Source organism: Engraulis encrasicolus, chromosome 6, assembly GCF_034702125.1.
Source record: "Engraulis encrasicolus isolate BLACKSEA-1 chromosome 6, IST_EnEncr_1.0, whole genome shotgun sequence".
In the NCBI taxonomy this organism is placed as follows: Eukaryota; Metazoa; Chordata; class Actinopteri; order Clupeiformes; family Engraulidae; genus Engraulis; species Engraulis encrasicolus.
This window is the reverse complement of record NC_085862.1, coordinates 31,021,009-31,045,994: the sequence shown is the minus strand read 5'-3', so window position 1 is coordinate 31,045,994 and position 24,986 is coordinate 31,021,009. Positions and strand designations below refer to the sequence as shown.

Genomic DNA, 24,986 nt, shown 5'->3' with positions numbered 1-24,986 from the left:
AGGACGTTCAAATTAAGTTAGATTAATTTAAGTAAAGAGAGTAATCCCTCCTCTTTCCCCCTGCTCATCTCCCTCGCTGTCTTTCATTGTTTCTTTCCAATTCAACTAACAATTACATGTTTCCTCCTTTTAGCAAACAACTACTGCACACCTGGAAATTCCAAATAGGTTGGTCCAAATAAGTCTAATGTTGGTGTTGGTCCAATACATGCTTGTGTTCGCCCATTGACTTCCTGTTGCGCAAGTTCACACAGATGCTGCCCTAGCCTGCGGTGAGGCGGCTGATCTCCGCTGACAGATTCTAATGAAACCATCCAACCTGCTTCCTGGCACCCAAGTGTCAATAAGGATTATGTAGAATTTAAAACAATGAGTCCATTGGGCGTCATTGTTATGTTTTCAATAATGTGACACAAGTAGTGATAGGCCACCGCTCATCTGTTTAGAAGGTGCAGGATTCAGTTGAAATTTTCGTATGAAAAGGAGACAATCCGCACACTTCAGGTCTTTTTTGTGCGAAGAAGCTTTTCTTGACTTCAGACTCTGCCTGATGAAGGTCTAAGGACCAATAGCTTGCAAGTCAAGTAAAGCTTCTTTGCACAAAAAAGACCTGAAGTGTGCAGATTGTCTCCTTTTCATACAATAATGTGACACAAAATGTAAATACTGTATACTGTACTGTATGAATACTTGGCCTTCAAGGCTTTGACTTTTTCTTCATTGACCTGATGTCTTTACAGTGACATTAAAACAGCAACGCCACTAAGGTTCAATATGAGAAAAACAAAGTGTCAAATCTCTTAGTGCCACCACTATGGCAGTGTGTCTTGAGTGTGACAACAGCCGTGTGTTTGTGAGTGCAGCTATGGTAGTGTGCCTATGTGTGACTATGGCAGTTGGTGTGTATAACCAGTGGTGGACAAAGTAAAGTATAAGTACTTTCATGGTGTAATTACAACAGTAGCACATGATATAACATAGCTGTTACACCGTTTACTCCATTTTACCTACCTATTGAGATAGACTTTGTTATTACTGAAAAACAATAAAAACCTAACAAGGACCCACCACAAACTCAGCCCAACCTGTGCATAATCAGCTTATCGTAAGACAAGTACATTGGTCTACTTTTTTACTCAGGTAAGATACCTGTGTTGGAAAGAAACTGTCTTTTTTTTACTTTTACTTTTACTTTGTCCACCACTGTGTATAACGATCAGGCCGGCCGCCGGGTATACCCCAGCACTTTGTTGTTAAAGGGAAAGTTTGGTCAATTTCAACATGCAGTTGTATTGCTCACGCTACCCTTGACTTGTCAGTACCTGGTGATGCCACATTTTTCGGCTCAGCCCTTTCCGAGATATGAGCAATTCTAATGGGGGCAGCGTTTGTTTACATTTTTTAAAAAATGAAACATAGGCCAACTCCAAATATTTTCCCAAAAGGTACTGCTGTTTGCTAGTTGTCTGCTGATGTTTTATAACCTTTTGGATGTTTTTGGCAATAAATAAAAATGTTTTTTTGAAATGTAAACAAAGAGCTGCCCCCATTACAATGACCAGGATCTCGGAAACGGCTGAAGAAGAAAAAAAAAACAATCTCAGGCACTGACAAGTCCAGGGTAGTGTGAGCATTACAACTGCATGTTGAAATTGACCAAACTGTCCCTTTAAGGTGGCCACCTTGACAAAAAAACAACTTTGACTTTTGACTTTATTTGTTCCCTTGAACAAATAAAGATTTTGTGTTGTGAATGTAATATTGACTAAAGTTGATTTAGCAAAGCATATATGCTATCAGGGCTTTTCAAATCGTATTTCATATAAAACTGTCCCACACAGCCTTTCCAGTAGCAATAGTGATGCGTCTCTATTACCGGCCCAACCGCCAACCACCACCTTGACTAATGAAAACTCTGGGGCGTTGCCAGACCTATTTTAAAGGGGCACGTGCCTAGGTGATGATTTGCTGTGCCCTGGTATGAGTTTCACAAGAAACAGCAACCTTGCTACCTTGGAATTTTGCTCAAGTTTAGCATACAAAGTAATGTATAGAATGTGCACAAAATAGCGCACATGCACTACTTGCAATAATAATTCATTTACAAGATTTTGAAAATAAATAACTGCAAACAATTTCTTTGCTTGTGCGCTTTGTGCGCTCGCATTATCTCTCTGTGCCCTACTGTGCCCTGTTTAGCATTAGGTCAACTGACGCCCCTGTCTGTGTCAAACACTGGTGATTGTGACTACCGTAAGGGAAGCCTATGGAGGGGTCAAGGGGTCAATTGTCCCGGGCCCAGGAAGAGAGAGGCCCAGAGTTGAGTCCTCATTACATTGTATGCAGGGCTCTAAATTAACACCAGCCAACTGGCCACTTTGACCCATTAGTGAGTGTGTGTTTGGCTAGTTAGATTAACATCTACCAGCCATTTTGGTGATGAAAGAAGATAATTTAGAGCCTTGATTGTATGTATTGAGTTTGTGGAGGAGGGAGGGGTGTCTTTCAGAGGACTTTATCCCGGAGCCTGGACTACATTGTCTAGGGTTGTCCTTGCTCTGACCTGGAGGGTGTTCTCCTGGTTTGGGTCGAGGATGAAGACAAACGTCTCGTTCCACTCGGGGTGGATGTTGTTGTCTATGTGTCGGGTCCTCTTTCTGCTCTCTGGCGCCGTCGGGATGTACAGCTCCACATAGGGGTCTGGAGTGTCCACTGCAATGTTGAACACACACGCACACACAGACAAGCGCACACACACGCACACACGCACACACACACACACACACACACACACACACACACACACACACACAAAACAAAGGTTACTCAGGCTGCTTGGAGCATAGGAGGAAATGTTTTGCCACAGCAGCAAAAACACAGACCTTTCCTCTGGGCTCTTCTGACATTTAAAAACACAAATGCAAACAGAGAGAGAGAGAGAGAGAGAGAGAGAGAGAGAGAGAGAGAGAGAGAGAGAGAGAGAGAGAGAGAGACAGACAGACAGACAGACAGACAGACAGACACACAGACAGAGACAGAGAGACAAAGACAAAGACAAAGACAAAGACAAAGAAAGAAAAAGGTCCAGAAATATAAACACCAACTCACAGAGATCGCCGAATTTGCCCTTGGTGACATTCTCCGCCCGTTGTACGGTGACCTTGAACTTGTGGGAGTACTGCTGTTCCACCTGAAGTGTACAAAAAGTCACATGATCCATATCCATTTCCATATTATATTAGGTCTTTGTGTATGTTTTGTATTTGTGTATTTATGTAAGCTGTCAGACACCTTAATTTCCCTCAGGATTAATAAAAGTACTCTACTCTACTCTACTCTACTCTACTCTATCCACGAGGGTGTCTGCGTCTCTGTACTGTATGTGTTGAGACCACTTAATACATAGTAGTGCACCTCTGTATATATTGCACCATGTATTGAATGAGGGCACATTCCGGATATAACACACATTTTAAACACAACAGTTGAGATTGCGGTTTGACCTCTAAACAATAGGCCACACCACATGGGCAGTGTCTTCCTGCACAAATACAGACCAACTGAAGGCTTTTATAATGCATAATAAACAATACAAACAATATAAACAATAATAAACATATAGAAAGTGTTCACAACTATGCACTATGCATCCTACACATACTGTGCATGGTCACAATTTTACTCTTACGGTGTTATCATGTCATCTACCCTCATTCAAGTAACATCATAAGCGGAGTTTGACTTTTGCATCACTTATATTTTGCCATTTCCTTGACTTGATGTTCTTACATGCTTCAGCCCCCCCTAAAACTACGACAATGAGTGACATTCAAGTCACATTCAAGTAACATTGCACTTCAGGTTGCATTCCAGAGCATAAAGCTTTACCTGCTTTATATATATATAAAAAGCGGGTAAAGCTTTATGGTCTGGAATGCACCCTGAAGTGCAATGTTACTTGAATATATATATAAACATTACTACCGGCTCAAGGGTTCAGGTAGTGTCTGCCTGCACAACAGTAAACTACCTTACTGTCACCAAAATTGTAATGTCCAAGTCTTCATCTGTTACTTCAGACCCTCTACATCAGTGGTCTCCAAATGGCGGCCCGCCATGAGAGTGGAACAAATGAAAACATATATGTATGCTATCTGTGGCCATACAGTCAGGCGATGTGTTTGGCCCTCAGTTGCTTTTGCGCTACATAATTTGGCTCATGGGGGGAAATTATCGGAGACCACTGCTCTACATTGTCATAGCAATGTTGTTAGGATGTAGTTGAGTGTGTTCAGCAAAGAGTGAAAAGCCCCGTTCACGGGCCCATCTGCAGCAAGAGGGTCTACAGCTCTCTGTAACGTCATAGCAATGTTGTTAGGATGTAGTTGAGACTTTTCAGCAAAGAGTGAACAGGCCTGCCAGTGGGCCAATCTGCACAAAGAGGCTTCGGCTTTCATAATACATTTCTACGTAGAACATATGGAAAGTGTTTTTCAGATTGGGAACACTGATGATGTGCTAGAGTCCTGAAACATTCTATTTATTTTCGGCTTCTGATACAGTTTCTCAGAACTGCATTGGGGTCCTGTGTACCACTCCTTCTTCTCCTTCCTGAATCATTCTTTTGGAAAAACCCACAGAGAGAAACTCTACAAGAAAGACAGAGGCACGGACGCCAGTTCCGCATTTAAATGTTGACTACTCCATGCAGACTCCTGACTCCGACTGCACTCTCAAGGTGTTAGAATGAATGTCAGAGTGGGGGGTTGTAATCCCAAAGAGTGACATACTCTTAAAAAACAGTTATTCCGTGTAATACTTCACTGATGTCAAGAGTGCTTTACAAGCAGTTATGACTGTGACAACGGTCTTATGACAACAAGGTTCATGAAGAGTGTTATGCAGGTTAGATTTCAGGAGGGAGTCAAGAGAAGGGGTGTCTGCCAAGGGTCAGAGCAGAAAGGAAGAGGTGTGTGGACAAGACAGGCTGGCAATGTACAGTAGAACAGGCGGGAATTCCACAGGGACAACTACTTCCTTAGCTACCATTTGGACTTACGTGGCAACCATCTGAAGCCCTCATCACAACTCCACCCTCACCAAGGAAACCGGCTGGACTTTGTCAAGAACAATAGGACCTGACGAGAATAACTCAGAAATTCACTTACACAATTCTGTCGCAAAAAAGTTCTCCGTGTCACTAAGGGTGTATGACTTCCTGTGAACTAAGGATGGGATCACCCCAGCCTATCATATGGCATTAAAAGGAAGTCTCCCCTCAATTCTGACTCAGGAGGAAAAAAAGAGGAAGAGGAAGTGTGAGAGGTATGTAAGCAACGTGTGTGTGTGTGTGTGTGTGTGTGTGTGTGTGTGTGTGTGTGTGTGTGTGTGTGTGTGTGTGTGTGTGTGTGTGCGTGTGCGTATGCGTGTGCGTGTGCGTGTGCGTACGTGCACTTCTCTGCAGCATACTGTACTGTACTGACTACTGTTCCGTAATCTACCCCCAGGATCAAAAAAGATACTCTACTCCACTCTACTCATTACTATGAAGCCCAAGCAAGGTCCTAAGCAACATGCGATCCGACTGGGTTTTGGACGACTTTGTACAAGGAACATGTTTATTTGGTCTGGTCTGCCCCTGAGCTGCTATTTTGAAGGTTACTTTACAAAAACGCCTTTGTCCATATTCCAGAAACACAATCTTCTTGACCTTTCTTCCCCGAGTCTAAATGAGGGTGTGATTTACGGTAGCACACTAGGATAGACGCATAGGGCTTTTTTGGTAAGCAGCAAGGATCTTATCATACACAAAGACCTTATTGAAATACTGATCCGGCCAGAACGGCAATGACCAAGATGTAATATAATATAAAGTATATACGTTTTTCTCAGTGGTATTTTCCGCAGGCAGAAAAAAGCTACTAGCCACCAAGATGACAGTTACGTGGCGTCCATGTGCCCCAGAGTGACTGATAGCAGATTGAGGAACATCCTCTGTGCCAAACCACTTTCCAACAAATTAGACAATGTACATTTAAAGGAAGTCCTGCCAATTTGAACATGCGGTTGGATTGCATGAACTTCATGCATGGACATTGGACATTGCATGAACTGACTTGTCAGTATTGCTGTGTTGGAACTGGAAGATGTCTGCTGATGATGCTGCACAATCTTCGGGATGATATTTAGAGTATATTAAGACTTTCCTTTAATGTAAACACAAACCATGTCCCAACCATTCGAATGGAGACCCCCATTATGTTGTTCAGTATACGAGTATGCTAATGTAAACAAATCATGACCGCTTTAGAAAAAGTCGAACAAAAATCCTGTGTTGTCAAGGTCCTGACAAGTCAAGGGTAAGCGTGATCAATACAACTGCACGTTGAAATTCGCAGGAATCACTAAGAGGGAAGAGTATGTGAAAAAAGCTTGGCATTAGCACTAACATATAGCATGTTTTTTTTTCTTGTACGCTTATCAGCCCAGGAGAGTGCTGAGGGCCTTGAGCGCTTGTTCTGTTATATGGGATCTGCAGGCTGCAATCACAAACAACGGCTGATGTTGAGTCTGCCATTAGACCAAACATCTTCACAGCGATGTGAGTACGCACAGGTCACCAGGAGATGAACTGACAAAAAAGGTGGAAAGAAAACAAGGTGGAATATAATCCAGAGATAGAGAGAAGAGTCCACACTACAGTAACAGGAAAGAAAAAAAGAAAGAAAAAAGAAAGAAAGGAAGGGAGGGAGGGAGGGAGCGATGCAGCTACCATGAGCAGAGGAGGAGATGGAGGAAGAGATGGTGTGAAGTCTGACCCATATCTAGCCTAGCTGCGGCAGACTTCATCTGATAACATGTGGATCTGGTACATGCTAGAGATCAGACAGGCTGAATAATAAATGCATTTGTTTTGCATTTGACTCAGTTTGTTTAGCATTTACTAGTGACTGCTATTACAGCTCAATCAGTCAGCCACCTATAGACATTGACAAATCGAAGAAAATATGAGAAGTAGTTAAACAGCAGAGGTTATCAAATGGTGAGAGACAGTATGTAAGTGTTAGAAATGGTTAACAGATACATAAGAGATGCATATTAGGAAGCCGCCCATTACCATAAAGTGCTACTCACTTGCATTTGTTAGAGCGTAGAGCTATAAGACTGCTGATGGCATAAACAACAGTTACATCCTCTATCTCAGGCCTACAGCAACTAAGCAGACAGGAGCAAGCCTTGTTGATGATTAGCTACGTTTACATGAGACATTTAATTTGGAATTAACTACATTTAATTCTGAATAAAGCTTAATTCCGCTTTGAAAACGTCATGTAAACACCTCTTAATTCGGAATTAAAGGAAAGATCAAAGTAAACTCGACAGAACTATTTAATTCGGAATCATTGATTCGGAATTAAAAACATCATGTAAACGTAGTGAGCATTACTGTAAAGCCCCTTCATCCAGCCACAATTATAAGCTTGTAGCAATGACCAACTTGTAGTTCATCACAAAAGGCTCTCTGTAATCATCGTAGCAACGGTGTAATATTAAAGCGCAATGTTTTTTTTTACACAGCAAAGTGTTCATCGAACAGAGTGCACTATGAGGCTACAAATTGGATACAAGTGGTCAAAGACTGTCATTGGATAGATTAGACCCCAAGCCTCACATGTTAAAGTAGGTTAAGATTCTGTAAATCCCGGAAAAAGTGCAGTGCACACATCTATTTCACTGAAAGTCAGTTGCCGAAAATTCCCTCAAAAATAAATAGACCACCATATAAGGGGTATTGCTGTATATTTGTTATCTAAACTGGCAACTGCATGGAACTTCTCAAGATTGCAATTGCTTAATTTTCCAGTCAGTTCAAGGAAACTGCATATAGTAATAACGGGAGTGTTTACACTAATACCTGTATATAATCTCGATGAGCACTGTTTCTGGCATCATGTTTTATGATAGCTTATAGTCTTGATGTTTTTTCATATTCTGTACAAGCATCAGGGATAGGACAGTGGAGATTATGACAGGAAGACACTGGGAGACAGAGGCGGGATAAGGCTTGGAAATGACACAGGCAGGACTCAAACGTAGTCCATACATGGCCATACAAGTCCATTTGTGGTCGGGTGCGTTAGCAGCACACTGCGCCACAGCAATTGCATTGCTGTTTTGGTCAGTATGTCGGTGTTGGTTATTATTACGATGAAATAATGCACAAAGTTCAGACTCACAATAATGCGTGACATGATGGGGACCCAGACAGCTTACACTTGGTCAGTCAACGTCCTCTCCTCACTATGCACCAGGGAAATGGAGAGATACTCTGGATGTCCTCACGGTTATCTGCATCCAGAAATACAAACAAAGCACACAAGGAAATTAGAGGTTCAGTAGCACATTGAAATAGGGTTCACATGTTATACACAAATACAGGCCTAATATAAGTGACCTATAAGACATATGTTAAGGACCTATAGGACCTTATTATGATTACATCAATAATAAGGACCTTATTGGCACTGACCAAGAAATTTCTGAATACATGCCTGACAAATTGTTTTTGCGTAACACGTCTTATATGTCACTTATACAGACAGTTAGTCATGAAATGCACCTATGCCTAGACTAGAAATGCATCGAGGCCTATTTGACCATTCTTGCATGAAATGTTTGGTTGCCCTTTCCAAAGTTTGATCTCAAAAAGAAATGTTGAATGACACCAAAGTTAAGTTGGTAACACTTTACTTAAAGCCCATATCTATAGCGCATTGTAAGTGCATTTATAACAAATTATAATGCACATAATAATTACTTACAACGTATAATGACTACACTCATAATGCTTCGTGATGCTTTATATTAACAATTATGAGTAACCATGAATCTAGCTTATAATGCTTTATAAATCCAAGGGTGTCATGAGTGCTCATGACTGGCTATAAACTACAGGCTGCCTGATGAGGCTCATAGTACATTATGAGTACCTACGTATACCCCTCTATGCACAGACCTGGATGATTAACTGTCATAAGTGCTCATAAGATGCTATAATGTTCCATGTGAGATCTTAAGTCGTCAATGTGTGCTCTAAGGTGCTGTTTATACATACCTGGGTATTTTAATAAACGAACATTTTGCTTAGCGAAATATGTTCGTTCACATCAAAGGCAAATACGCATACATGTGCTGTTGAGAGCTGTCATAAATACGTTAAGGCCGTAAGTAGTGCCATCCAAGTCTCCGTTTATCTCTGTTTATATACAAACGCTAACCGGAGATTTTAAAAAATCTCCACTTTTGCCGGAGTTTTTTTGGAGCTTCGTTTATAGAGGGAAAACCTTCGTTTGTTTGTGAACGAAAGGCACATCCGAAGGAGAAGGTCTGCGTATATCAAAATACCCGGGTATGTATAAACACCGCCTGAGTAAAGCTAAGTCCATATGGATGCATCATTGTATAATGCACATCTATAATGCATCATAATGTACTATAAGCTCCATCAGACAGCCTGTAGTTTACATCCAGTCACGAGCACTCATAACACCCTTGGATTTATAATGCATTATAAGCTACATTCATTACTGTTAACATAAAGCATCATGAAAAAGCATGGGTGTAGTCAAAGTGCATGGAACGGTTTGCGTCGCAAACCGAAACCGTACGGTCTGGATGTCACGGAACGGGGTGGTGCGCAACCGCACGGTGTCCACGGTTTCCCAAAAAAAAAAAGAGAGAGTGACCTCCGGCGCACGACGCAATTAAAATCCTACTACTTTTACAAGCATAGAACACAAAGACTACGTAGGAAATTGGGTGTGGAAAGACTGATTTCTATCAGCCAACTGAAATGCATAATGTAACAGCATGCACCAGCTGACTACAGTAGGCTACAGTAGCCTGCGCAAGTGCAGGTCGGTCAGCAGAGTCTCCCTCTCCCAGCTCTCTCTCCACGTTAGCGCAAGTGACTGCCCCCAGCCTTTATTCTGACCAATTTAAATTAAATGAACATGAATTTACAAAAAATGACAGATTAGCAGAACAAAGTAGACTATGACTTACGTTACAGTAGCCTAGTGTAGGCTATATCCACGTGGCATTGAATGGGGATCCCGGACGGCAAAATGCGAGATAACTGAACATGTCCATCAGATTCACTGCGCTGTCCTTAACTGTTAGGCCTAATTATATGAGGCCAGTTAAACTCTGATGGAATGAAGGGGACTTTGTGCTGTTGCCTAGTTAACATTGATGTTTAACACTATAACCAAAATAAAACTTGACTGTTTTAACAGGCTCAGCTTCACAGGAGTTTTTTGAGACATTCGTGCATAGGCCTACAATTAAAAAAAAAAACGATCTTTTTAAATTATTTGTTACCTTAACTGTCACATTTTAACAAAACCTAACCCTATCACTTGTTCACTTAAAATTGAATTTGACTTCTGATTTCACTTCTATGCCTCTCACGGCCGGCAGTTTCATGATAGGAAGCAACTTTCATCCTAAGCGCAAAACTCGCAGAAAGCGGTATCAAAATAAAAGTCCAATTCGTTCTCAGTGTGTCATTAACCAAAATAGTCATACTGCACTGACCTAATGGTCCCATTGCCTACAGGAGTGTAGCTGTTTTATTTTTACACATCAAATGTGTTATAGTAAGTAATATTTGAATATTTGTCAACTTAAAAGTTGGGACTTAGTTCTCCCTTTTTGTGAAATAAATGGAAGCATGTTAAAATCATTGATATCTTTCCTCTTTCAGTAACTTCACCTTGTTACAGGTTAAATGAAGTCAAATTCAACATGCCCATGATAAGCTTACATTTTCATTGTAATTTTTATATTGTACATTTCCAGTGCATAATGAATTTTATTTATTTTTAAAAAAAAAAAAAAAAAAAAAAAACAGAACCGTACAAAACCGAAAACCGTGACATTGAAACCGTGATATGGACTGAATCGTGACTTTTGTGAACCGTACCACCCCTATAAGTAATTATAATGTGCATTTTAATTTGTTATAAATGCGCTCATAATTCACTATGGATATGGGCTTCATAGAAAGTGTTACCGTTAAGTTTTTCAGATGCTAAAAGGGTACAGGGCAGATTCTTTTATGGTACACTATCATCATGAATCTTAGACAGCATATGATTTTAAAAGGATACATTGGTAGATGCCTACAGCTACCGTCTCCAAAAGGCTACCATCCCAGCGACAAGCAGTTGAACACACTTTGGTTCACAATCATATGTCCAAGTTTTTAGATGCGTCCTAGCATCTCTATAAGAGGGTATGTCTGTCGGTCTGTCTGTCTGTCTGTCTGTCTGTCTGTCTGTCTGTCTGTCTGTCTGTCAGTCTGAAACACATTCTCTAAATTGTCCTGTGTCCACAAGGTGGCAGTGCATAGACGGACGCATCTTTGTCCGCTTGTCGGACTTGTTATGTCTGTATTTGAGACAGGACAGTGAAGATGGTGAGTGGTGGGAGAAGGAGCTGAGGGAGGATCGGGACATGAATCAAACCCATGTTCCCGTTGTAAAAGTAGGGCTTTGACTCAATGAGCTAAGACCCGGGTTTGATTCCGGCCAGAGGTCCTTTGCCAATCCTTCCCCCCCCCCCCCCCACCCCCACCCCTTCTCTCTCCCACTCATTTCCTGTCAAATTCTCATACTGTCCTGTCCTGAATAAAGACATAAAAGCCCAAAAACAAAACAAAAAAACAGTACAGGGCTTTAGCCGTTTGAGCCATGCCCAAGACCTCTTTGATCTAATGTTTACTCTCGGCAAGATCATAATATCTACAAGATGTCGGGAATCTGGTCCGGTAAGTGACCGTCACAAGAGAATATGAGGTCAGTCCCTTTGAGAATGTCTTTGCAGAGCCAGACTCACCAACCACATGCAGAAAATGACAGTGCTTTCCCAAATATCACCTTTGGGTTATAAAATGCCGGTAATAACCTGCATCCAACATGCAAAGCTTTGCTGACGTATGGGGAAGTGGATTTTGATTGCCTGGTTCAAACCAGACCACATCACAAGTGAGATATGGTCTGGAGACTGCCTACTGCATTTATGGTAGTTAAGGTGTGGTTTACCCTTGCCAACCGCCATTTATTGGCTGTATACGTAGTCCATAGCCAATCGTATCAGTTGTATTCAAACAAACTGCAAGCTTCTACTTGTCGAGTAGTAAGCATCATCATCTTTCCACCCTTCCCACTCTCCGATTGGCTTCCTAACTCAGGCTAGCGCTTTGGGACAGCCTTGCATGTTGTCTTTCAGATTGGAACCATTGTGCAAAGCAGCATGGGATTTCCCAGGCTAACAATTTGATGTGACACATACTGAGATGAGGTAGCCTGGCGAGCCAGACTAAATGTGAGGACCTTCAAAATATTGTTGACACGCTAGGTGGGCTCACCCTGTTTACTAGGTCAGACAGGAGGTAGTACCATACGTTTCTTAAGGGTTGAACTGAACATCTGCTAATGTTTCATTCTTAAGAGTCTAACTGTACAGCTGTTCATGTTTTAGACTGGTGGTCTTCCTCAAGTCTTTCTCAGGACCACAGGCCAAGAGATGCTGTCTGTTTTGATAAATGACAATTGGCCTAAACCAAAAGAGTGTGTGGTTTTCCACTGTCTTGCATCACCACAGCATCATCACATTCATAAGTTCCACTGAGTGTAGAGCGGTCTGCTCCAATATAGCCACTACTACGTAGCTCGCCCTCTGCTTAAAAGTGCTGTCTATGATTAGGTAATTGGATAGTTTTGCAATTCCCTTGGGAGAGTGACTACTATCCAGATGTCTTGCTAAGGCGGTCACTACTTTCTATCAGTCTGGTTAGTCTATATCTCATTTCTCAATTCCAATGTGATGCTTTCAGGTGTATGAGCCCAGAGTTCAGAAAAAAGGCTACAGACGTGATCAAACCAGCTCTTGAGAAGCTAAACACAATGAGTATGCCAAAGAGAGTAGATCAGTCACTCAGTGATGTCACCTGCTTTTGGGGAAATCTGACTGGGTTTTCTTATATTTACTTACTATTTTTACTTTACTGCAGTTGACACCTCCTCCCTCACCTTGTGCCACTCAATATCACCAGTAGTTCTCCGGAGTCACGATTGAGCTGAGGGAGGCCAATGCCAGTCAGCAAAAGTTTAAATGACTGCTTTAGTCATGGTTTTGGTTTGGAGACAGGGCCTACCCAGGCATTGATTACTGGATCAATTACTGGACAGGCCTACCGGGCATAGGTCCAGGGGCCCAAGACTTAAGGGGCCCATGAAGCCCAAGCCTCTAGACTTCAATTCTTGTATTGTATTAAAATCACACTGTTAACAACTGTATTTTCCAATTTTCTCTGGGGACAAACCCTGAAACCCCCAACAGTATAGGAGATCTTTCCTGCAAATGAGTAACATCCATTTGGTTGGGGGGGCGGGGGGGGGGTTCTTGTTGTCTGGCCCAGGGACCCATGGAATCATAATAAGTCCCTAATTATGGGGGGGGGGGTATCATAGCAACCGCACTGCTTGCAGATACACCAAGGGGGGGGGGCAGCGTAAAGTCTGCGTAGCTCACAATGCTCATTGTTTTGTTGGGTTGTTTGTTTTAGGTAGGCTACTGTGTGACACCTGTCATGCAGAAAAATGTAACAATTACCTTGCTACTGTTGTGGGGAAGAGGCTATGAGAGTTGACGCTGTCAACGCAATTTTGTGGTCAGAGGGAGCAGACTACTGCGTCATGATGGGTCTTGATGGACAGATAAGACTGAGCTGAGCATATCAGTCCGTTTTCTCACATGAGCGTGTTTAAACAACACAGACATATTGCAGACACTATTCAGGCGGTTCACAAGATGATACTGCTTTCGATGCAGATGTTGCAAAAAAACACATGGAATTTATTGATTATTGATTATTGATTATATTAAGCAGGTGGTGTTATTCTCCTCCTTATTATAAGCATGCACTGCATAACTTTGTAAACTGCAAACTTAGTAAACTTTGTCTCCTGGCTCGCAGGCTGTAACAACGGCACTACTCACCTCTCAGCTTACAGTATGGGGACTGATTACACTAGCATGCAAATCAGATGACGGGCTGCAAGCCTTATCATTCATGGGCCTGACACACACAGCAAGCAGTCTATCATGGCTAGCAGAGATCTCCCAGTGCAGTACTGGCTCCATCTCTTCTCATCTCAATCATTCAAACAATCACACAGCAATTCTGCACGCGCGCGCACACACACACACACACACACACACACACTAGGGGTGGGTATTGGCAAAGGGTTCACGATTCGATGCGCATCACGATACACGTGCCACGATGCGATTCTATCACGATGCATTGCGATTCATGTACTACTGTGATGCATTGCGATATTTACTTCAGTAAATGTGTAAAATACAGCTTATTTGTCAGTTGCTGTGTCGCTTTCTTAAGTCAGTTCATTCTATTTAAGCATTCTATCATCTGGGAGAGAGCTTACATCACAACAGAAATATTACCTATTCTCTACTGAACAAAATAACCCGTGGCAAATCAAATTTTATTGTTATCAAATAATCAATTGTCATGACTCCATGCAGTATATTGAGAAAATAAGTATCACGATACCTTGTCATGAATCGATGCATTGTATCGTGAGAGTAAGTATCGCGATGCATCGATGCAACGATTATTTTGCACACCCCTAACACACACACACACACACACACACACACACACACACACACACACACACACACACACACACACACACACACACACACACACAGTTCCAACTCTTGACCATAGCTCGAACACCTACTGCAATGTTTGTGTAGTGTTTGTGTGTTTCCTGGCCACACTGCTATACTAAGCATTCAAACAATACAAAGCAAAAGCATGCATGTTAGTATGCATGCATAGTGTGTCTAATCCCAAAGCCTTTGCAACCTAGTGTGGGTCCCCATGTATGCACTGATGCTGTTCTGCGTATTGTCAATAAAAACAATCTAAGTCTGCCCTCTGAAATCAAATGTAGTCATGTAGCATGATGTCAACTGGAAAAAGGAAAACCTTTAGTTCAGCATAGTGAATTAATATCAATATTCCTCACCATTCACTTTTAACAGAATGGAATGAACATCACCATAACGTCTTCATTGGGCAACCGAGAGCATGGGAAATAACAATGGAGACAAAACCATACATTTTCTCAAGGTCTTGGTGTCCCATAAAAACAATAAACTGGCAGCTACACATGCCATGTATGAAGACGAAACATTATTATAGCCCCAGGAGCCGCTAATTATCTAATGTGAACATGATGAACAGTGGACTACAGACAGTGCGCACACACAGGCTTCCTCATTAGAAACACACTGCCTCTTTGATGTGAAGGCATGAATGGTGGCCGTCCAATACCGAACACCGTCCAAGCGCAGTGGGAATCGTCTGCTGTTCTGTTTGGTGTTCAACTAAGCGTGCCGTCGCTGCGCCTTTACGCACGTTCGCCCCCATCACCAAACACTGGGTTGAGGCAGTTGTGCAAGCGATCACGTAGTGGACGGTAAGAGAGAGTCCCAGAATAAACGAATGGCTAGACTGGTTTGGCGATTGGGAAGTGCGAAACGTGAGCTTACTCAGCAGTTACTCAGAGCGCGAGCGCGCACACACTGACTGGCGCGCTTGACGAAGAATGGACTACCTACACGTGAAACTGCGGTTCCCTTGCCAGACATGTATGGCGCGTAAAGCACGTCTGAAACCAGCCGTGTTATTTGGCGTTTGCGCCTCTTTTCTCATATCTAGGGGCAAGTGTCTGTTTGCCAGCTCACCCAGAGGGCAGAGCCTTTATGACTGAAGTTCGGATATTCCAGAGTGTCTTCAGGAATAGCCTAGTAGCCAACGGGAAATCGAACCCTTAATGAATGCAGCACAAACCAAAGCTTGCCCAACTAGTTCATACCTAAAGTGAGTGTAATGCTGGATGATCTGAGAAGTGGGTTTATGTCGGAAAGTGGTTTTGACACATTGCCCAGCTAGAGCTACAGGGGACGGCTGTCGCAGAAAGAAAAAAGGCGAAGTTGAATAAATAATTGCGGACAAAAAACAATTTCCAATCCATATGCAGATCGTTTAAGAGTAGGACGCACGACAAAAACATACATATCCAACTTCAGTGGCACTAGATTGGACCAGGTGTGAGACTAGTGCGGTTAACTCACGCTGACGAACCAAGTAATACTTCCATAACTTTCCCTACTCAACTGAAACCCATGGCTCTTGAACAACATCGGAGCTTGCCTGAGTAAAACGAAGACACCAATAGAAAACTAATAGTCACGGGCATTGACAAATAAACGCAAGCCCGTGGTCTGCAACCACCTACCTGATATAGGTCATAAACTCTGTTGAAAAACCGTTCATATTCCTTTGAAAAATTAAGTCCAATAATTTACGAAAGACCAGAGTGAGGCGCGTTCATTTCGCTTCCTCGTCTCAGTTGAAGGAACTCGGAAATGTCCTCACCTTTCAAAAAACTCAACAGCAGCAAAACAGTGGATGCTTCGTATTTGGGTATAAGCAAGAAACGACTTAGCAGAAACCGAATTAACCCGCCAAAGAGTGCTCTAAGTCCCGGTATAATCAGGATAGTCTATGCAACTACAGCACTAAATGCTCCGACCTAGAAGTTGCGGCGGTCGGTCGTTGGTTGGTTAACTGCATCATTGCGCATTGTGGTTGATTCACTAAACCTGTCCACAGGAGGGCGCCCTTGACTGTAGCTCACGGGAAAATAATTATATTCGACACTACTAATTAATTAATTAATCAATTAATTAATTAATACATGAAGTCCTATAATGTGATTGAAGCCGCCTAATAATGCTTAACATGCGTAATAATAATAAAGAAAGTCTTTGACTTTGCCAGTTAACACAGATATGCACATGCAGGCCTACAATTAGACAACAACCTCCACATCAAAGTTAGTGATGGAAGAACGCGTCCATCAGTGACACTGTTGTGAAGACGGTTTTATTTTTCATTTTTATTTCTATTTTTATTTTCACTTTTTTGGTACAATTTAAGGTGCCGGTGCTATGCAATGTACTAGGCTTTAGCTCTTGTCTCCATGTGCCCAGACCAACTGACTTTACAGTGGCAAGATGTAGTACCACACAGCACGGTACCCATAGGTTTGAGTGCACAAGAGCGTCGATGAAATCTATATAGGCTACTGAAAGGGTATAAACTAAAACACAAAAAAATCACTGATATTAGTAGGCTACCACTCTATTGTTATACATTAGTTCCTCCTCCTCCTCCTCCTTCTTCTTCTTCTTCTTCTTCTTCTTCTTCTTCTTCTTCTTCTTCTTCTTCTTCTTCTTCTTCTTCTTCTTGCTATTATTATTATTAGGCCTATTATTATTATTAGGCCCTTTTATTATTAGTATTATTATTAGTAGTAGTAGTAGTAGAATTGTTATTATTATTATTATTATTATTATTATTATTATTATTATTGCTGCTGTTGTTGTTATTATTATGATAGCAAAGTTTGCTTAATATTGTAACTAGCATAGACCCCAAATATAATTGGTATACTTCAACAAATTAGCCTACCACATACTTAACGTATTTACTCAAGACCCCGGTGAATCAAAAGGACCCCCCTCCCGCCGTTTTTTTTCGTCTCCTTCTTTTCATGACTCACATTGCTCATTGACGCAGAGAGGTGTGTTCATGGGGCAGTAGCCTATAAAACCGTGAAAATATGCGCTCTCTGACAGAACACCGTGAGGTAGGCAAAGGGTCTACACCTCAAACGAAAAGCGCGGAAAAGCAAAAATTCGTTCGAATAGGCTACGGCTGAAACACACGTTATTGGAATGATCAAATCTATAGCAATTCTTCTACTTTTACACCTGGCCGTGGTGCTATGTGGACAAGGTAAGCAATGTATACTCTTATTTACTGGGAAAGACTGTTACAGCACGAAGACAAACCTTATGAAATTATGATGGAATGGAATAGCCTAGATTGCAACTTTTTCTATTACATTGGTTAATAGAGACTACTGTATTACGCACGGCGTAGTTAGTACACTCTTGTAAAATAACAACAACTTTAAGTGTTTAAGAGCGAGGCAAGAGCAAAGCTAAGAAATCTGTTGAATTTCACAGGCAATCCCTGCTGCTCACAACCATGTCAAAACCGGGGTGTGTGCACGGCGTTACGCGGCGATGAGTACGAATGCGACTGCACAGGCACAGGTTTCTACGGCCACAACTGCACTACTCGTGAGTACTTATTTATAATTAATGGGGAAACATACATAGACTACATGGTTTCAAGGCAGACTATGAATTGTACATTTTCTTTTCTATCCACAGCCCAATTCTTCACCTGGCTGAAGGTGACACTTAAGCCAGCGCCAAACACGGTCCATTACATCCTCACCCATTTCAAAGGAATGTGGAATATCATCAACAAAATCAGTTTCTTGCGGGATGGCATCATGCGTTACGTCCTTACTTGTAAGTTACAAACAAACTTCCATGAAATAAACTTCTATGGAATAATAACAAGATATTATTATTATTTTTAAGATGACTCATTTTAATATGTGTTAATGTGTTTTGTTTTTCTTCAGCTCGGTCACATCTGATCGAAAGCCCCCCCACGTACAACTCAGACTACGACTACAAAAACTGGGAGGCATATTCCAACCTTACCTACTACACGCGCACCCTCCCTCCCGTTCCACTGGATTGCCCAACACCTATGGGAGTCGCAGGTATGTCACTGTCTGTCTATTTCCCTGTCAGACATTCTCTGTGTCTCACTCACTCACTCACTCTCTCCAAACCAGTTTTTTCAGATGTTTGTCACATTGCCACCTATAGAGCATGGGTATGACATCATTCACAGCTATGCTAGGAGTCTGTCAGCTCTGAAATTGGCATACTGCCGATGCCCTGAGGGCTGTTAGCTAGAGGCCTGTCAGTATCACATACTCCGAGATAAGGGTGAGAATAATATTGGGGGGACAAGGAGAAAGCACTCAGAAACCCAAGAGGCCCAAATCTGTGGATCTCATTGCCTGTCAAAGTAAACAACAGGGAAGATTGTAAACTGGAAAAATCTCTTTTCAGATGGTCTCTGGTCTAGTGATGATGATGATTATGGTGGTGGTACTACTGCTGCTGCTGCTGCTGCTGATGATGATGATGATGGAGAGAGTGAATCTAAAGTGTGTTTATTAGATCCTAAATCCTATTCCTGTCCCCTGTCTGTAGGCAAGAAGGAGCTTCCTGACATCAAGCTCCTGGCTGAGAAGTTGCTGCTGAGGAGAAACTTCATCCCCGACCCCCAGCACACCAGCCTCATGTTCGCCTTCTTCGCCCAGCACTTCACACACCAGTTCTTCAAGAGCGACATGAAGAAGGGGCCCGCCTTCACCCGCGCCCTCAACCATGGGGTGGACCTGGGACATGTCTATGGGGAGGACCTACAGAGGCAGCACAAGCTCAGATTGTTCCAGGGCGGCAAGCTGAAGTACCAGGTCAATATTTACACTCTTTCACTGCAGCCATTCACGCATTAGCCGATAATATTCTCAAATAGTGTCATGTGTTTGTGCAGTAGTTAGGCCTAAGTTCATCAATGACTTTGCATTGCTCGGTATTTACATTCTTCCATGGGAGGGATTTACACATTAAACTGATATACTTGTATGTTTGTTCAGTAGTGCAACAAAGGCTTAGTGCTGCTCAATAGTTACACCTTGGATTTGTGTGATTCACACATCAAATGATAATATAGTAATTATATTGTGTTTGTCTAGTAAAAGATGAAAGGTACCTAAGTGGTTCTTTAAATCTCCTTGAATAGTTCCATGGGGAGTGGAAACTATGCACATTTAAAAAGTTCTCCACATTAGGGTTGGGCTTATGAGTCTATGATTACAATGGGCTATGGTACATCAAAATGACAACCACTGCGTTAATGTAAAGAATTTGATATTAAGTGCTTTGAGTGCTTGAGTGTACGGTGTGCAATATGAATGACAATGTGGCTAAGAGCAATGTGATAAAGTACGCTCTATCAACTCTAAAGCTCTTTATAGTTTCACAATATGGAGTAGAACTAGCTGAAAACCACTATTGAATGGGACCAAATGTTATTTAACTCCTTAAGAATTACTGTATATGAACACTGGTATTTATACTCTGTGGATTGCAATCCATTTACCATGTACCATGTTCTCTTTCTCTCTCTGCTTTGACTCAGGTGGTGGATGGCGAGGTGTACCCTCCGCTGGCCAGCGATGTGGGCGTGGAGATGATGTACCCGCCGCACATGCCCGAGTCTCAGCGCTTCGCCGTGGGCCACGAGGCGTTCGGCCTGGTGCCCGGCCTCCTTATGTACGCCACCATCTGGCTGCGCGAGCACAACCGCGTCTGTGACGTGCTGTACGAGGAGCATCCGGATTGGGACGATGAGAGACTCTTCCAGACCTCGCGCCTCATCCTCATCGGTGAGGGGATAATATACACACACGGAAACACATATAGAAGTGCACACACACATGCAACATGTACATTTGGTTTTACTTGAACGTGTGAACTTGAAGTGAACAGTAACACAATTTCAAACATTGCAAGGTTCAAAACTCGCAGGCAGTGTGTTGCTAAAATTGGGATGTATAGAGATTGTGCCAGCCAGAAGCAGAAGTGTTGAAACCCTTGAAGTGTCAGTGGCTGAGCCTAAGCATGCAGGCTTTCCTTTTGCACCACATAGGCCACTACATTCATTGTGAAATGTGCAGAAAAAGTGGAAGTGTGTGTGTGTGTGTGTGTGCACGCGCGTGATTGCGTGCGTTCGTGCGTGTGTGTTAGAGGAAGCACAAGGTTGGGTCTAAATTTGTTATTTCCTAGAAACCCTAGTTAACCTCACAGGCAGAACACCCTTGCAGGTGGTCAGATGTGTATTTGTCAGTTGAATCTTTAGAGTCAGCTGTTGCAAATATACAGGTATCCAATAATAAACAATTCTCCTACAATCCTAACCATTTATTTGCCAGCAGATGAGACAGTGTCCTTATCTAACTTTGACAGAACACAATTCCAGGTGGATATACTTGTCAATATTATATCAGTTGCACCCACCTGAAATTCTTTCACAGCAGACGACATTACGAGACAAAAACATGCCGATCAAAACATCAATAAAACATCCTAATCATTGACCTCGTCCTCTCTCTCCTCAGGCGAGACCATCAAGATCGTGATCGAGGACTACGTGCAGCACCTGAGCGGCTACAACTTCAAGCTGAAGTTCGACCCCACGCTGCTCTTCAACGCCCAGTTCCAGTACCAGAACCGCATTGCCTCAGAGTTCAACACGCTCTACCACTGGCACCCGCTTATGCCCGACGCCTTCCACATCGACCAGGAGGTCTACTCCTACAAGCAGTTCGTCTACAACACCTCCATCCTCACCGACCATGGCATCAACGGCCTGGTGCAGTCCTTCTCCTCTCAGATCGCCGGCAGGGTAAGACAGCTTGACAGCCTTAGTTGCGTTTGTGTTTGTGGCTCGGACCTTAGACCGTATTTGAATAGCTAATTTCATTGGTTGCCTTGGCATTTTCGGGAACAGCGTGTTCTCTGACTAGCATCTTTTGACGCTGCGATACATAGCAGTAGTAATAGTGTGGCAACTTTTGGTCCACGTTAGCATGCATGAACAATCATGACTTCATAAGTGATTAATTTAGGGCGTCTATGTTAGATATACATATTTATATACTAAATAATTTCACTGTTGTATTTTATGCATTTCATCCGGCACTCCTAAATGGGTTTGAGATAAAATGTCTAACTTTTGGTTTGCCTGTCGTGCTTGTTCTAACTCTACAGGTTGCTGGAGGGCGTAATGTGCCACCTGCTATTCTGATGGTGGCCATGAAGTCCATTGAGAACAGCCGCAAGATGCGCTACCAGTCCCTCAACGCCTACAGGAAACGATTCAACATGAAGCCCTACACGTCCTTCGAGGACCTCACTGGTAAGCAGACGAGACAAAACATACTCTCTCTCTCTCTCTCTCTCTCTCTCTCTCTCTCTTCCACTCTTCTACACTTCAACAGAAACAAGGCACTAACCACTACAATAACATCTCATCTTGCTCTGACCCTCTCTGTGTCTCTCCCCTTTCTGACATTACCTCTTCCACTTCACACAGTTAAGCTTTACTTCCCTCTCTGTCATTCTCTTCATGTCTTTTACACTCTGAACGAGCCAGTAAATTCAGGTTGTGAGATAAATACTGGCATCAACGAGGTGATTCGGTATGCACAGCTAGGTATGCAAGCTTTAAATCAATGAAGAGTTATGTTTATAAGCAACAGGTAACACTTCGTTTCAGTCACTTAGTTCACAACGATCTCCCCAGTTTCCCATACAGAAGTGATTTACACAGGCCTCGTTCCTTTTCGAGTTGTTTTGCCGTGAGCGCAGGATAGTATCAACACAGGCTGACGAATGTAAATGTTGTCGGCAGCATAGTGAGGTGTCTTTCCCTTGCTCTCTCTGGCTTGTAGACATGATCAAGGAGACTGTTGGATCAAGGACAGCTGTGTGTGCGTGTGTGTGCGTGTGTGTGCGTGTGTGTGGTGTGTGTGTGTGTGGGTGAGTGTTTTAGTTACGACAAGCTGTGCTGTGTCTTAAGGCAATCTGCTGGCTACTTTTGCTTGTGTAAACCATAGGGGATATGTGGTCTGCCCCGCATGGGCCTTGAAAGAAAGCAGGGTGATTCAGACAAGTTAATGCAGGCTGATTCACTTTTTACTAGGGGTTCCCTTGTAGTGGATGTAGTCGCGTAATGTCTGTGTTTTGATATCTTCACTTTCCTTCAGTATTTTTAGCTGTCTCCGTTATCATAACAGAATTCCTTATGATTTCAACAGCAGTCAATGAATAAAAATAGTGGTCAGTGACTCAAACAGTCTCAACAACAACATGAGGTCAATTTGGTGTTGTGTGATATCTCTTAAAGGCATGGATGTAGTCTGATATGTCTGAGGTTATACACACAACAGTGAATTTCCATTTCTTTCATCATTCCAGCTGCTTTTTGCTTCGTAACAAACTTCATGACTCAATCATTCATTCTTTCAAGCTTTTCTTCACTACAGCGACTCTGCACTCTTTGATTGATGTGTCAGTGTTGTGTGTTACTGAAGTATTCAATTTCGTTGAAGCTGCCAGTGGTTTTAAAACTAAGAAAAACATCTCTTTTTCCTTCTTTTTCTTCCATCACTCATGTGTTTTCACACAAATGGATACGAGGCACTTTTCATAATAGTTTCATAACCAATGAAAACATCCCCTCCTCATTCTTTTATTCTGTCATCACTCACGTGTTTTCTTGCAAATGGATATAATGTATTTTTCATTATTGTTCATAACTAGCAAAACATCCAATGATTCAATCTCTCACTCGTTCCTCCTTTATTTTTCATTATTTTATTCCTTTATCACTCATGGACATTATGCACTTTTCATCGTAATTTCATAACCAACTAAAACACCCCTTCTTCCTCCACCTGCAGGCGAGACGGAGATGGCAGCGGAGCTAAGAGAGATGTACGGCGACGTGGACGCTGTGGAGCTGTACCCCGGCCTGCTGATCGAGAAGCCGCGGCACAATGCTATCTTTGGGGAGACCATGGTGGAGATGGGCGCCCCTTACTCGCTGAAGGGCCTTCTGGGTAACCCCATCTGCTCGCCCGAGTACTGGAAGCCCAGCACCTTCGGCGGACAAGTGGGCTTCCAGATCGTCAACACTGCTTCTCTGCAGCGGCTGGTGTGTAATAACGTCAAAGGACCCTGCCCGCTGGCGTCCTTCCACGTGCCCGACGTAAAAGACCCAAGCTCTGCCACCATCAACGCTAGCCGGGCGAACGTGGCGGCGAGTGGCAGCGACGTGAACCCGACAGTCGTTATCAACAAGAGGACGTCAGAGCTCTGATGGACCAGGCTGAATATTATGTGAAACCTACTGGAATTGTGTTAATTTTGTTTTGTATTTATTGTCTAATTTATTTGTCTATTTATTTGTGTATTTATTTAACATGTGCTTAATAATATTTGCGTGCCGTGTGTGTGTGTGTGTGTGTGTGTGTGTGTGTGTGTGTGTGTGTGTGTGTGTGTGTGTGTGTGTGTGTGTGTGAGAGAGAGTGTGTGTGTGTGCGTGCGTACAAGAGAAAGAGAGTGCACATGCTTGTTTGTTGCACACTAGTGTAAAGTCAGACTAGTGTAAAGTTTTAAATAAAAAGGTATTTATTGTATTTAAATTTCTACGTTTTGTATTGTGTAGTGTAGCACTGCAATATACTGTATGTTGTTGCAGTTTCTCAATTTTCTGTTAATACTTACTTGAATCGGAATTGTTAGTTTACATCACAATCACATTCCAACTGCAGTCCTTTCATTCTATTGCTTCTGGTAGTCATTTGTAGAAATGCTGTTGTGTTCATCATGTCATTCAGTTTGTATGTCTCTCGTCTGTCTCATATTCCATTATCTTCCTTGTATTCTGTTCATGCCTTACAGTCCTTGCCAGTCATTCTTAATAAATTTTTCAGTTTTTAAATGAGAAATACCACTGGCTCCTGAGAGAGTTGTTTTGTACTTGAACTTTGTACGTAAAAAAAAGGATTTTGTAATTTAATTTTTTAATAAAAAATGTCTCAAAAATATTTCTGTATGTTGATCTTTTTTTCTGAAAAACAAACAAACAAGCATCAAGAAATGCACACACACAAATGAAAAACAGTGAAATCACAAGTCATAATCACAATCACAGGGATAACACAAGTCATATCTGAAGATCTCATGTTCCTTTTACTTATGTTACACTGTAGTACCATACTTAACATGGATGGAAGAATGGAAAAGTT

The 24,986-nt window shown here is 42.3% G+C and overlaps 2 protein-coding genes across 5 annotated transcripts in view; one reads left to right on the top strand and one right to left on the bottom strand.

The window, feature by feature from the left end:
* Positions 1 to 16,711, bottom strand: part of pla2g4ab (phospholipase A2, group IVAb (cytosolic, calcium-dependent)) — a 68,344-nt gene extending 51,633 nt beyond the window's left edge. For 2 of the 4 annotated variants that reach the window (XM_063201252.1, XM_063201255.1), the window contains exons 1-4: positions 16,404 to 16,711; positions 8,238 to 8,349; positions 3,109 to 3,190; positions 2,564 to 2,712 (exon numbers count right to left, since the gene is read on the bottom strand). In XM_063201252.1, coding sequence (XP_063057322.1) covers positions 2,564 to 2,712; positions 3,109 to 3,190; positions 8,238 to 8,252 — 246 coding nt within the window. In that variant the 5' untranslated portion in view covers positions 8,253 to 8,349; positions 16,404 to 16,711. Of the gene's footprint in view, positions 1 to 2,563; positions 2,713 to 3,108; positions 3,191 to 8,237; positions 8,350 to 10,065; positions 10,672 to 16,403 lie in introns of those variants that run through there. The other 2 variants (XM_063201253.1, XM_063201254.1) reach the window with 2 other exon arrangements.
* Positions 16,712 to 17,820: 1,109 nt separating this feature from the next.
* Positions 17,821 to 24,773, top strand: ptgs2b (prostaglandin-endoperoxide synthase 2b). Its single transcript, XM_063201251.1, has 9 exons — positions 17,821 to 17,968; positions 18,202 to 18,318; positions 18,412 to 18,555; positions 18,672 to 18,815; positions 19,318 to 19,583; positions 20,312 to 20,558; positions 21,291 to 21,577; positions 21,943 to 22,090; positions 23,637 to 24,773. The coding sequence occupies exons 1-9, from the start codon at positions 17,908 to 17,910 to the stop codon at positions 24,053 to 24,055; spliced, it is 1,833 nt and encodes a 610-aa protein (XP_063057321.1). The 5' UTR covers positions 17,821 to 17,907; the 3' UTR covers positions 24,056 to 24,773.
* The last annotated feature ends 213 nt before the right edge of the window (positions 24,774 to 24,986 follow it).